This window comes from Colletotrichum godetiae (assembly GCF_030913485.1).
Source record: "Colletotrichum godetiae strain CBS 193.32 chromosome Unknown BDP55scaffold_25, whole genome shotgun sequence".
NCBI lineage: Eukaryota > Fungi > Ascomycota > Sordariomycetes > Glomerellales > Glomerellaceae > Colletotrichum > Colletotrichum godetiae.
In genome coordinates, this window is record NW_026851273.1 from 152,608 (window position 1) to 167,200 (window position 14,593).

The following is a 14,593-nucleotide window of genomic DNA, read 5'->3' on the forward strand; positions in this document are numbered from 1 at the left end:
AAGAGGAGAAGATGGCAGCATCGGACGACAGCAAACGGTCCTCCCACCTTCCCTTCCATGGAACCCATAGTTCCATAATTCCACTGGCGTAGTGGATCTGGACCGGGCCAATTCTCCATTCTGGCAAGCACAGCCCATGGAGCAACTTGACTGATTTGGGAACATGGGAAGCAACGCCCCAAGATTGAGCCCATCTGACAGGCACGCACGATTCGTCAACGGTCTGTTGCAATTTCCGCCATTGGCCAATGGGGCCGCCGTGTGTCTGGAAAGAGCGGGACAGCGCTGGGAGCCGCCTTGAAACGGCGCCGATTATTGGGCGGCCGTTGGTCGTTTCCCAACTAAGCTCATCGACCCCCTGCAGGGGCTTGTGGTCCGTGAGCTCGTGTGCAGGAGCAGCAGCCAGGAACGAGCGAGAGCTCCTGCTCCTGTTCCTGGATTCTGCCGGCTACCTAACCCCCTGACCTAAGTCTGGCTCTTGCCCTCTCTACGAAGTACTCCGTACATACCTTCTTGCCTTTGTGCCTTCCTCCTCTGAACCTGGGCGGCTGTGACGACAAGCTGGGACTCCCCTTTTTCAGTGCAATCTGGACTCGCAAATCAGCATCCACTGTGGCCTTGTGCAAGTGGATCCATTGGATAGAACACGCGATTAGCGTCGTGGTGACATCCATTTCGAGAAGGAAGGTGCGTCCTTCGTCAGCAATACCTGGCCAGGTACTCCGTACCATTGTACCATCAGCCTTCAAGGCAACAAACAAATGGCAACTTTGAGAATAACAATGCAACGCCCGTCGAGAACATGAACTCTGAATGCTCTCGGATTCGCCCGACCAGACTATTGCTTCTCAAATCTCTTTTCGCTTCTTACCTCCCGTCCAGTCCGCTTCCTCCTCTGCCGCCCTCCTCCTGATATCATCACACCGAGCTATAACACACCGGCGCCTACGGCTATTTGTCTCCCATCAGAGACACAACCACTTACCGAGCGAGCAAAAAAGCTGCCAGCTTAATCCCTCTTCTGCCCAGTCTGAATGTCTCCGGGTATCCGTACCGTCGTCTACTGTCGGACTGACAAAGTTGTCCGTCCCAATGCGGTCTTGGCCTCTCCCGGGGCCCCACGAATGCAATCATTCAACATGTCAAATCAGGTTTGCTGCTTGCTGGCTCTCTCCCAATTCTAGAAAGACTTCATTAATCCATTCCGCAGTCTCCCACCCTTTTGGCGGCGGCAACCTCCCGATGCCAGAAATAGCGTCGGAGCTCCAGCAGCCACCTGGTCACTCCATGCCAGTGGGGCCTGAGACCCGCACCATCATCTCTGGCAAAGCGAGAGCCTCGTGGCCCACGATGGCCCCGTTGCCCTACACACGAGATTACGAGCTCGTGAATGGACTCTTCCAGTCTTCCACGCCTACCGCGACGCCGCCTGCGAGACTCGTACATACATAATCCAAAATCCTGCCCGGCCCGTAGCGATCTAAGCATAGCCTTTTCGTCCGACTCCGCCTGCCGGCTCATGTTGTCGCAGATCATCCCTTTCGGGACCGTCTACGAGATTTACTGGAATTGCTGTTGCCCCTTGGAGACAAACGAGAGTTTTTCATCTCGTTTGTTATGAAGCACCGTTGCATTGTTCAATGCAGCGACCACCTCTTATCCCACAGCCCCTGCCCCTCCTGGTCCAATGCAACATTGACAGCTTGATACCGAACATACCGAGGATGTGGTCCGAGCTACAAGAGGCGCTCTTTTGTGGCGCAGTCCACCAGGATCCACCACGGCGCCACAGAGAGACGATTCACGCCTCTGCTCGCCTGGTTACTCCTACTATCTTCACTATTCGTCTTGATATCATGTTGACAAGTCACTCAAGTGGGATGGTCAACATATGGTGGCTCGCATAGCTGACCATCGATGCGGAGAAGGTATTCGATCCGGGAACATCAACGCACATAGGCGGCACCGTTGAGAGGCACGACCCATGTCACTGCCCATTGTCCTTGGGCCATGTCTGCTCAAGTTTGACACGTACAAGCGTGCCATCGTGGCCTCTTCGCGGGAAACTTGAGCTCTTTTCGACCACAGCCGTAGCTTGACTGGAGACAACACCGTGGGCAATCTCGCAATCAGGCGTCTTCTGCTGCGATGCCCTTTGGTGAGGTGCCCAATCAGGCACGAGTGCCCAACGACGTCTTGAGTCTCCTAGAGCAGTCAAATTGGCTCAGAATTATAACGAAGTTTGCTAATATTCGCTCAGTACGGATCCCAGCACATGAGGCGGTTCACCCGTGGTGCTCTGGCGTAAAGGTAGCGGCGACGGCTATATCATATCCGGCAGCTTTATCCTGCGGATACGATATATGCAACGACACCGAAGCAGTCTGACGACAGGCGGTGATTCTGCGCAAAAGGACCATTCAGGCCATGCCTCACCCAGCTGTCCTGCCTTGGTCTCAGGATACGGTGTATGCAACAACACCGAAGCAGCCTACCTCAATGGGCGGTGAAGCAAAACATAGCCTGCTCGAGTACCAAAGACAGTCTGCACATCCCAGCTTGGCTAGTAAAGATCGTCTGCCATCGCTGCCGGCTTCAATCCAATGAACTCGCCGGCCACATTTGTCCAGAAACTTCGCGAAGCACAGCAGATGTCTGAAGATTGGGCACCAGGTACTAGGCAAAGGTTTGATTGGCAGGCATCTCCAGTACTCTGATCACGACACACAGGACCTCGACTCGAGCAAGTCCAGAGGCAAGTGATCAGGTCTGGTCTTGAACCACCAAGTTCATACAAAATCGACTACATACGCATCTACAAGTCAGCGACAACGTCCCGATTCTCGGTTGACCTTGCACAAACGCAGCTAGCCGTCGCAGTACTGCAAGAGCCCCCGCGTTCACCACCAAACCTCGGAGACGATGAACATATTATGTGCCAGACTAATCATAGCAGGAGGCGGTGTGGCACTTCTCGCCAGCACAAGTGTCACAACATCTTGTGGGTAAGGCATCGACCATCTTACAGTCCTTGGACATACCTACCCTGCCTGCCTTCGTACGAATCTCTGCCGGCCACATCGATATTACACAGCGGCGAGCGACTGCACGATCGGACTACTTTGCCCCAAGTGTCTCAGCAAAAGGTTGCCGGCAGGTGGCTTCGTTGAGGAGCAAGTCCTGTTGACCTCTCTTGCGAAGAAGCAACTCTGAGGCGGTCAGCGACTTGGCCGGCCGCGCAATATACTTCTAGCCAATGACTGTACTCCAAGTCATCCCGACATACAATCGAGCATGCCCACAGAACTCCCGACTCTCCATGAGCAGGGACTCAATGACAATGAATGTTATCAATATCGTGGACCGGATCTGCTGGCTAGCGCCTCCGCTTAGGAATGAGCGACTTGGGGATGCTCCGTCACTTGGCGCTGGCGGTGGCCGATCAAGGCCATTGTAATTGGAAGGCAACGACGCGCCTTATTGCCCAAGCAGGTTTACCAACTTGCAGACGAACTTTCAGGTAGGCTTCGCCGCTTCGCGATAAAATTTCGGTATATTGAAAGCGGGGAATGCTTGATTATCGTCCTTGCTTTTTCTTACCCTCTTCAGGCATATTTTTGTTTTTGTAGGATGTCTTGTGGCGCCAGAACCCCGGCGAAGATCACATGGTCAGCTTCGTCCGTAGGCTACCGACAAGTAGCCTAGCCAGTGGCTACTCATTGCGCAAAAGGAAACCTCCAAACTGGTCAATACGATGGAAGAAGAGGCTCCTCCTTCAACAGCAAAGCGAGAAGGTTCATGGGCAGTGATAATATGAGCGCACGAAACCCCATCCGGCATTGTCCAGCCACTTACCACGACCTCCAAGAGCAATCAGCCCCCAGTGATTCACGCCTCCATGCAATATCGCACACATTCGAGATAATCACCAAGCCGCTAGGCCTTGAATTTGGGATGCGACAGCTCGCAGCCTGCAGTACTGGGCATGCGATGTTGAGGAATGTCGATCCCTGCCGTGACCTACTTCTCAGCGTGCCATCGTCCAATGAGACCCTGCCCGGGACCGTCAAGGAGGAATGTGGACGGACCAGGCCGCCTGGAATGAAAAGCAGTCGTGACTGGCTCGTTCAAGCCGGTAGAGTTGAAACACTGAAACAACGACAACCCCGCCAGAGTGGACCAAGACTAATCCGGGGTGAACACACTCAAACTTCGGGCGGTCTTTTGGGGTATTTCCTTGGGAAGGGGGAGAAAGGTCCAGTCTCTTTGGAGTTTCATGAAACCCCGTCGGCTCGAATAGAGAGGGGAGGTCATTTGACACCCTTTCCTACTCCTTGCACACAGCGATTCCTCATAGACTGCCGGCAGAGGCAGAGCGGTATGACACACCAGTGCACTTTGTGAGTACCAGTGTTGCACCCGTGGGATGTCGCAAAGCAACGCTCAGCAAACCAGAAAGCACCTTGCTCAGTATTAGCCTTTGATGGAATGGACGAGCGGTTGGCGGCCACCGTCCTGAGTGAAGACGAGCTACGAACAAAACATTGATTCTAACCACGAGGACAAATCCACAATCAAGACCATGGCTTTCTGCCCGGAGCCGGGCCCTGTCTTTGACATCTTCAAAGGGGGCGAGGGGGTTGCGCCCCAAATGCAGTGTGACGCTGCGTGAGAATTTGCTCGTTGGAGATGAACACAAACAAGCGAAGGGCGAGCGGGAGCAACTTGACGCGCGCGGGTGTCTAGAACAAGCCCTTGCCAGCCCGTCGACTTGGATGGTAATTCATGGCGCCTTGAAGTGAAGTGCCTTTACAAGCACTCTTGGTTGCCATGCTGATGGGACCGATGTAGGTTTGACAGGGCGTGTTGGGACGGACGGAGAAGCTCAGGGACGAGATGGGCCAGATGGCCGGCCCCGTGGACCGGTTCGTAACCAAGCGGAAATGCTGACGGGCTCATTTGTTCAGCCGAGGGATGGCGGAACAAGGACGTGCCAGCGCGCCCACCAGCAACATTACAGCATTCCGACATGGATTTTCATCAGAATTGCGTTCCAAGAGCCATCAGGTCAACGAGGAACGAAACAAGTCCACGATATCCTCGAGGACTGATTGTCCTCGTTGTTTTTTTCTTCTCTCTAATTCCCAGATCATTGTCACACCCACCGCCTGCTCTTCCGTACACCCCTTGCTTGACATCTTTGGAGACCAAAGCAAGGCTTACACTTGGCAAACAAGCACGAGAATGTTTTGTTTCTTGCCTGTCATTAAACGACCGTCGACGTTGAAAATCTGGCAACGACTCGCGGTACTGACGGCAGCAGCCTGGTGGATTCATCATGTATTGAAAACACGAGCCATGGTTCGAACTGTTTCCTCAGCTCGCACCTGTCCACCATGCCCCTACGTCTGCCAATCAGGGTGCCCTCCTTAGAAGACTTGAAGGTATGCGAATCTTGGAAATCTTCAACCGAGGCACACCGCGAGGGGAAAAGTGCTGATACTTCAAAGTTACAATCAGAAGCAGGACGGCACGAGTGATGTGAGGCGTCAAGGTAAAGGAAGGAAAATAGGCAGCTTGGCTTGTTGCAGAATTAAATCGCCCAACTTGGAAGGCAAGCGCTGCCTATCCTAGACAATAACGTAACGAGGCGACACAGGACGGGGCTGCACGCGACATCGCACAAGAGTCTCTTTCTCTCTATCATCTATGGTCGTACGGAGTACAGCTACACATTTAAACACGCTGTTTTCAACGGACGGGCAACCGAAGAAACGTACGCTGAAGAAACGAAGCGCCGTTGATTTTTGTCCACTCTTCGTGTGGCCTGTTTCGCTTTCTCGAATCTCAGAGACTTGGCCGTCGTTTCTGCCCCAGAATCCCTGAAGATCATACACGGAACTCGGCCGGAACATAGTCGCAAGTACATTTCCGGCACATATCGCCGCCCCCTGATCCTAATCGCCCACGCCCCCTGAAGCCTTTGGAGTCTGGACAGGAAATCAGACTCGACACGGCGCAGTGACAGCAGGACGGCATTGGACGCGACCAGGGAAAATCCGGGGTTGTGGCAGTTTGGAGCCGACCTGTCAAGCCTCAAGCCACGGTTCACCTGGGATGCCATCATCACTACTATCCTCATCATCCTCAACAGCCACCGTTAGGCAGACAACGACAAGTTTGCTCGCCGCTCACAAGACGAGAAAACAAAATCTACAAGCCGCGGCTGGCCGCACTCGTCATCGAGCAGTCTTCTCTTACACAGTGACCCACCCAGCTGCTGCAGACTTGTGGTTCCCTCCCTACCCTAGTCAGGCTTGTTCTCCTCGCTACGCCGTACGAATTACCTTGACCCTGGGTGCCTGGTTTTGATCCTCCACAAGCGGTGCTGCTGCCCAGTGCCGCTGCCGTCCTGTTGAGAAATTGAGCTTTATTATTCTCTGCTACGTGTGCTGCACGACAACGACAGTAGAGAGGCGAGCAAAGCGACATCGTCGGGGTCATGTTGCCTGGGTTGTTGATTACATCACCTGCGGATTACACTCAAGGCACGATACCACGCAAACCGCGGGCTGCAAGCAATCAATTACCCGCGCAGTGTTGTCTCTCAACAGCAGCCTTCCCCTTGTCCGTATTATCTCGCCTGCATTGATCATCGCGCCATCCGTCCCGGACCCCCATCAACATCGGCCCAGCTCCAGCTACAGCCTACGGAGTACAGCTCATCAGTGCAGTGGAGGTCTTCGAGAAGTTTTGAGAAGAGCAGAGAGTCCGTTTGCTTAGCCAGGAAGCGAACCATCTGCTGACGCCTCCACTGGACAGAGATCCGTCTGCCGCGCAATATAACTCACTCTCAGAACCAGCCAGGCTCAGTGGTGTCTGCATCGCATCCCAGTCGCATCCATTCTCTCGTGTCTCCGTCCACGAGTGCTCCCCCGAACAAACAGACCCCCGTCAGACGCTAAAAAGGACGGCAGACCCCCTTCTTCTCCCCCGGCAGACGGGGCTTTTTTGCTCTTGACTCGTCTCGTCCTAGCGCATTCCCGTCCGTGTGTCTCCCTCGATTGGACTCGCCGCCTGTTGTTCAGCCCAGATTCCTACAGAGGTCGAGACTCGAGACTCTGGAGCCAGCTCTCGGACGGCCAACGGTACGGCGCCTCGCTTCAAAGGACGAAGAAGCTGGCCGCCAGCCTGTTCTATCTGATCTTATTCTTGAGGCAGCATCCATCATTTGAGGGTAGATTAAGACTGAGATCTCGCCGATCAGCGGTGACTCCAGGGTACGACGTACCCGTACATACATTACTCCATATACCTCCTCCACGACGTTCACCATAATCTACGGATATTCGTACGATTTCAGACAACAAAGTCCTTGCTCCGCTTCGTGTCTTGAATGACCTGCAGGCCCTAGCTCTGCTCGTACGTACGGACACGCTACGGATACAACTACGGGCCAGTCAAGCCAGTGTCTCCCGTGCCTGGCCTTGGTCCCGTCTGTCTGTCTGTCTGTCTGTCTCGTCTGTCTCTCTCTCGTCTGCTCCGCAGTGGCCCACACTCCCGGCTCCGCGCGCTGCATCTGCATTCTCGCATCGACAAGCCAAATTGCACACCCGGCGCCTTCTACCTGCCTGAGGACCGCCGAACCAGATAAGCGTGGACACAAGACGACGGCGTCAGATTCACGTTCCCAGGTACCCGAATGACCAGGCCTGCGTTGTTCTCTTTGCTCTCCTCCGGGCGGAAATCGCCAGCGAACAAATTGCACAAACGAAACGGTCCCAGCCCAGACCCTCTCTTTTCGCCGTGATTTACGTGGTAAACAGCTCCGTCGGTCTGCTGTCTTTTTACAGCTTGTTTATCCTAAAGTGCTGCAGCACCTGTATCAGCAGAAGCGCAGCACCAATACCAGTACGGAGTAGCAGCATCACAACCACATCCACGATCTACTCGGTCTTGGTACACGCAGTCTGCGAGAACTCTTGGCCCATTCAAGGACGGCCACTTTTGTGCTTGTCTGCTCTGCGGCTTGCCCTACCCTTGCCGAGCCAAAGGTAACGTCAAGTACCTCGCCTTGGGTTTGGTACCATTGCAACATCAACGTCTCTCCCTGTCGTGCCTGTGGCCAGCCGTCGGAGACCAATCGCAAACCGCCATTCCAGTCCAAAGGACCCAAAGAGAAGGGCTTCAGAGGCTTGCCGCACCTATCCACCATTTCTCTGACTCTATTTTATCATCTTGGGAACCACCACGCCTCGTTGCGGTTTTCCTCGCCTCTTCTTTTCAGTCCGCATCGTTTGTTTGTGTGAACTCTTGTCTGTTTCTACGTCCATCATCTCCTGCCCATATTTGGACTTTTTTCTGGCAGAGTTGATCCCCAGGAACATATCTCTCGGGGCGTCCAGCATCGACTCTCTAGTAATTACACACACTCGCATACTCACACACCACAAACACGCACACACAAGCAACGCACTCACACCAGCCGAGGTACCTAGAGGCTAGAGGGAGGCTAGGAGCGACAAGAACAAGAAGCACACACGCGACAGACTGCATACACCATTCGTCCCGACTTGTATCGACGTTTCGAACCCCGGGGACTTGTACATTGCTTCCCGCCACGCACTTGATACCTGTTGGCCCGTTTTCTCTCGACAACTCAACTCAACCGCTCCTCTGAGAGCCCGTACCTAGCTGCACCCAGGTCCCAGGACAATCAATCAATCGGTCACTCACTCTGTCATTCATCGTACGGACCGCCGTCTCCGCAGATACATAGATTGATTGGACGTCAAGTCCTGTTTGCCTCCACCGTCGATACCTGTCTGCGCCCACTTCAGCCCGTACTTTGTCAACAGCCAGGTCGCCAAGGTGCCCCGATACCTCAGCCCTCTGAACGCACGCATAAACCGTCCATTCAAGACGTCTGCAAACGAACATTTAGCCTTTTTGTCAAGCCGCACATCACATCATTTGGAGACGAACACTCTTCGCTCACCCACATACGCACAATCCCAAAAAGAACGCATTGCCCCCTTTGGCACTCTACTCTGTGACCTGTCGTCACCACCTGTCCAAACTTTCAATATCCGTACCTACCTTGGTGGAGAGGAGCAGAGGCAGGCAGCCAGCAAAACTAGGCCAACCACGAGTACCTACGGAATATCTACTTACTAATTAATAGATACCTAAAGGAAGAAGACAAGAGGAGGCAACGAAGAGGCAAGAAACCGCAAGGCAGCAATAGGGAATTTGTAGTCCCCTCTCACACACGCACACACTCTCGACCCTCGAGTCTCTCGCTCATTTTCTCTCTCGCAAGATAGATAGGAGCACAAGATTTGGTAAGTTCGGCGCAAAGTCTCGTCTCTCGTCTTTCAGTTGGATCCAATAACAGGGCCAAACTATCATTGCCCCTCCCCCCCTTGTCTGCCTATTCTGATCTTTCCCATCTCATTCTCCCGTCCTTTCGCCTCCCTCCTTTCCCGCCTTCATTGCTTGTCTCTACTTTACCTTGCACCCTATTCATACCGTCACCTACCTACACAGAGTTGAGCACCTTGGCAGCCACCCCCAAAGCAAGAAAAAGAGGTACGATAATTACCGGCAAGAATGTGTGTGTGTCGTTTCCATCCGTACCTGGCCTCACATCCCCATCCCTCGCATGACTGACCCCTTCCCGTCTGCCATCCATCAATCAATCCTTCCCGTCGGTGTCTACCATGGTGTCGTGGGTGTCTACCTACCTTGTTCTTACTGCGTTTGCGGCTTTGCCTCCCCGAGTTGTGTTGTCGGGCCCCCTCCCCTTCTTCCCACGGCTCCATCGTTTAACTCCCAGGGCCCCCATCTTCAGTCCCGGTCCTAGACCCAGTTCCCAGTCCCAGTCCCAGTCCCAATGCACCCCCGGTCGCATCCCTGACCCCTCGACTCCTCAAGACTGAGGAGAGAGAGAGGGGGGGAGAGAGAGAGAGATAGAGAGAGACAGAGAGGGAATAGAGGACCACTTCGGGGCAGTTGGGCCACACCCAAGACAAGAAAGCTCCATGTCAGCTCCCCTTCAAACCCCCCCCTCTCACCACCCTCCTGTCCTTCCGCCCCGTCTCCGTTCTCCTCAGTGGATGCCTCCTCCGTCTAGTCCATCTGCAAGTCGCAGCTACTGCAGCTCCCACACGAGTCTCCAGTCTTCAAGTCTCCTAAGGCCAGGCTTTAGGTCAAGTCTAGGTCCAGCTGGTAGCCCACGACTTTCCCAAAAATTCCAGGGTGCACTTGTCCTCGATATTGGATTGCGCAAAAAAAATCTCCTACAAAGTTATTAGCTGCCCGCTCCCGTCTTGTCCATCGCCCCAGCCGACCGCGGGCGCTCCATCAAACAATCAACCTAATCAGCCTTACCAGCGACGCTTGACCTGTCGGGTGTTTTCTGTTGCTCTCTCGCCTTCTCTGTCTACATTTATCACTGTACATTTTTTTTCTTCCACATCAACAAAAGAGTCTCTTGTCGCTTCTTTACATACGTACCTTGACAGAGTACTCCCGTACATTATCCGTACTCCTCCCTCTTCGTCATCTCTCGCCCTCATCCTCGCCCGTCCTCACATTCCTCCATCCCTCCCATCCCGCTATTGCTCTCCCACATACCTTGCCTCTCGGAAGAGCCCACTCGCTTTGTTTCTTTCTACATAATCAAGTACGCACCTGCACCCTTATCCCTCACCTTGGTCTCCTCGCCTCCCTCCCTCACGACCAAAGCGGGCAAACCCTCTCCTCAACAATCAACCCTGTGCTTCGCGCTAGAAATTCTGCCCCCCCAGTCTGCCTGGTTTTGCTGACGCCCACCGTTCTCCCTTCGTTTTTTAGTCCGCGCGCCATAGACGATTCCTGGAGAAAGTTCCTGTCGCAAGAAAAAGTTTACACCTACATCGTATATAATTCACCAGCGGAAAACCCAAAACCTCCCACAAGCAGCTGCGCCCTCGACGTGTGTGTGCAGCCATTCAACCTCTGCGTCCTCGCTTCTCGCCAGCCACCACAGCGCGCCTCTGTGTGACAGAAAGACCAAAGAGCAGCAAGCAGCAAGCAAGGTGCATCCGATCTCACCACTGCAGCCGCGAACTTCCCCCCCTTCGCCGCACCAAAAAGTCAACCTCCGGGAACCCTCGCTCCTCCTCTCCGCATCCCCCGGACACTCGACCGCATCTTCTGCAACCGTCTCTCCTGCGCAGAGACCGACCACCAACATGACCACCACCGTAAGTCGCTGCCCCGTTTACTCCACGTGAGGTCCGATGGGGGTGAGCCCCGGGTCGCGAAGATGCGAGCGCGCGGCCGTGTGTGTCAAGACTGCGCTTCCCTAGCGCCCTCATGGCCTCTTGGCTCGAGTCGCCAATTCGGCGCTCGGAACTTCGCCTAGACCTGGCAAACAGCTCAAAAAAAGCTTGCCTCGCGCCTTACTTTCTCTTCTGCTGTTCCTTTTATCCTACACCGATGGCTGCCACTTTGCTAACCTGCCACGTTGTCCAGGCCCGGCCAGCAGGTCGATACGGAAGCTTCCCCATGGCAAACGGCCAGAACGAGAAGCCTGCTCCCGGCGTCGCCCCCGGCTTCGGCAGCTCCAACTTGTACACGCAAAACATCTGGAACACAACGTACACAGGAGGCGCCGGAAAGAGAGATCCCAGAGGTACGTTTGGCCAGGACGCTGATTGATTGATGTGCCTCGGACCGGGACGCTGACTTTTGTTATTGAACAGGCCCAGAAGACAGCTTCGCTGGACAGCCATCAGGGTCCGGTGCCCTTGCTGCAAACTCGGAGGCGGACACGTGGACTCAGAATCCTTGGAACCAGGACACCCAGACTCGATCAGCATCAGGCAGCACCTCGCCGAACCGCACACGCGATAGCATTCATAACAGCAATTCCTTCTTCGACAATAACGCCGTCGGTCAAGGACGCAATCTCATCAATGGTCGGCCGAAATCCTACCTGGAGGAGGACAAGGACAACACAGGCTTTGGGCCTAGCTACGGCAGCGCCTTTGATGGGCCGTACGCAAGGCAGGAGAAGCGAGGTTCCAAAGACAATGCGTATTTGAACCTTGGTGTTGTGGGTGCTCCCTCGAGAGACAGCAGCATTCCTCCCTCGCGCCAGTCGGACGACTCGCACCATTCGCCCCCTGCCTTCCGAGACAACTTTGGGGGGTATGGTCACACTCCCAGCAACTCCATTGCCTCGAGCCGTCCTGCCATTCCTGGTCACTCTTCCTCCTTCCCCACGCAGACAACCAACAACAGGGCCTTTATGGCCAACGGCAGACAGATGGACGAAACGGACCTTGCCCCGCAGTTCAAGAAATCTCTCACTCTCGACGAGGCCCAGAGCCTCGCCGCCGGTGCGCAGAACTTCCAATTCAACCCGGTGTCTCAGCCCTGGAGGGGCGACATGAACGCCGCCATCACTGGCGACATGTACGTTGACGCCATGGCTCAGTACATGGCGCCAAAACGCGGTTCCACCGACCGCATCGCCGGTGCCTCTGGTCAGTACCGGGTTGTCACTAGCCCCAAGACATATGCGCCTCAAGCATCCGACCTCTGGACCCAACGGCCGTCGTCCCGCGATCTGAGAATGGTCCCGGATGGCGACCGCCGAACGCCGGTTCCAGCTTTCATCCAGGCGCAGGCTCCCGCGTTCTACCCTGGTCCCTACTACACCCCTAACTTTGCAGGCCAGTACCCCCCGCAAATGTTCGACCCTTATGGGCGTCCATCGCTTCCTCTGCCCGGTTACGGTTTGCACATGTCGCCGTACTCGATGCCGGGAGTGATGCCCGTCCGGCCTAGCAAGGATCAGGACCCTGGCAAGGGCGTCCGCAGCTTGCTCCTGGAGGAATTCAGGTCCAGCTCCAAATCGAACAAGCGGTACGAGTTGAAAGACATTTACAGCCACATTGTCGAGTTCAGTGGCGACCAGCACGGATCGCGCTTCATTCAACAAAAGCTTGAAACTGCCAACAGCGACGAGAAGGATCAGGTATTCCGCGAGATTGAGCCCAACGCCATCCAACTTATGAAGGATGTCTTTGGCAACTACGTCATCCAAAAGTTCTTTGAGCACGGCAACCAAGTCCAGAAAAAGGTTTTGGCGTCACAAATGAAGGGCAAGGTCGTCGACCTGTCCATGCAGATGTACGCCTGCCGCGTTGTCCAAAAGGTGTGTACACATTCGCGTAGAAAAAGTGGACGAAGCTAACAATTACAGGCTCTGGAACACGTTCTTGTCGAGCAGCAGGCCGAGCTGGTTAAGGAGCTGGAGCCCGAGATCCTCAAGGTCGTCAAGGACCAGAACGGTAACCATGTTGTGCAAAAGATCATCGAGCTGGTTCCTCGCCAGTACATTGACTTCGTCATGGACGCGTTCCGCGGTCAAGTCAGCCAGCTGGCGGCTCACATGTACGCCTGCCGGGTCATTCAGCGCATGTTAGAGTACGGCACAGAGCAAGACAAGGAGACCATCTTGGCTGAGCTGCACAACTCGACGCAGGTCCTCATCACCGACCAGTACGGCAATTACGTCGTGCAGCACATCATCGAGCACGGCATGCCCGAGGACCGATCGAGGATCATCCAGCTTGTCATTGCACAGCTGGTCACCCTGTCCAAGCACAAGTTTGCGTCCAACGTTGTGGAGAAGTGCATCCAGTACGGTAACGCGGAAGAACGCAAGGGTATCCGGGAGCAAATCATCTCACAGGCGAGCGATGGAACAAGCTCGCTCCAGTTGATGATGAAGGACCAGTACGGCAACTACGTCATTCAGAAGCTGCTGAACCAGCTTGAGGGTGGCGAACGCGAAGCCTTTGTGGAGGAGATGCGACCTCAGTTCCAAACCCTTCGCAAGACCAGCACCAGTCGCCAGCTTGCCGCCATTGACAGGCTCATCTACGCGACGACGCAGACGACGCCGTCCAAGTCTGGGGGATCCCAGGCCGACACCAACTCGGCCGCACCAACCCCGGTCCTGACGATGGAGCCTAACAGCCCCCAGAGCAGCAGCCCGCCCAGCACGAGCGCTAGTGCTGTTGGCGAAGTTGCCGAGGACGACAACAAATCCAGCGCGCCCGGAGGTGTCAGCCTCAAGGTGCAAGTGGAGGAGGCCTGATAACAGTACACGAAATATTTTTGCGATGACGGCGTCTACGGTTGCTTCGGACATGCATCACGACACCAAACGGATTTGACGATCCCGGCCGTGGGTTAACGGTTCCACGTGCCAGACTTGTTTGAAAGAGAAAAAAAAAGTCGACGAACACCTACCTAATTCTGTTTACACATACCTGATCTGAATATGCAAACCCAAAAAAATCCCACATACATGGCTGGAACACGGTCACAACGGTAGAAAAATTGCTTGGACAAATATTCGGGGAAAGACGGGGTTCCCAAAAACGGACATGATTCTCTGTTGCCTTTTGGTTGCAAGTTTTTTCTGGTCTTCCTTTATGCAAAGTAATGAGTCTGGGTATCTCTGAGAGCGATTGGGAGGGTTATCACAGGAACGATGGCTGAGCGATACGAATCGAACCTGGAAGGCGGC

At 54.6% G+C, this 14,593-nt stretch overlaps 2 protein-coding genes across 2 annotated transcripts; both read left to right on the forward strand.

The window, feature by feature from the left end:
• Positions 1–3,484: 3,484 nt before the first annotated feature.
• On the forward strand, positions 3,485–4,888 carry BDP55DRAFT_176270 (uncharacterized protein). Its single transcript, XM_060565783.1, has 2 exons — positions 3,485–4,400; positions 4,580–4,888. The coding sequence occupies exons 1-2, from the start codon at positions 3,799–3,801 to the stop codon at positions 4,800–4,802; spliced, it is 825 nt and encodes a 274-aa protein (XP_060428501.1). The 5' UTR covers positions 3,485–3,798; the 3' UTR covers positions 4,803–4,888.
• A 6,596-nt stretch (positions 4,889–11,484) lies between these two features.
• BDP55DRAFT_554205 (armadillo-type protein) lies at positions 11,485–14,158 on the forward strand (the record flags this gene model as incomplete). The annotated part of the gene is made up of 3 exons (XM_060569375.1): positions 11,485–11,680; positions 11,760–13,210; positions 13,259–14,158. 3 exons carry the CDS (start codon positions 11,485–11,487, stop codon positions 14,156–14,158), a joined length of 2,547 nt encoding a protein of 848 aa, XP_060428502.1.
• Positions 14,159–14,593: the final 435 nt, after the last annotated feature.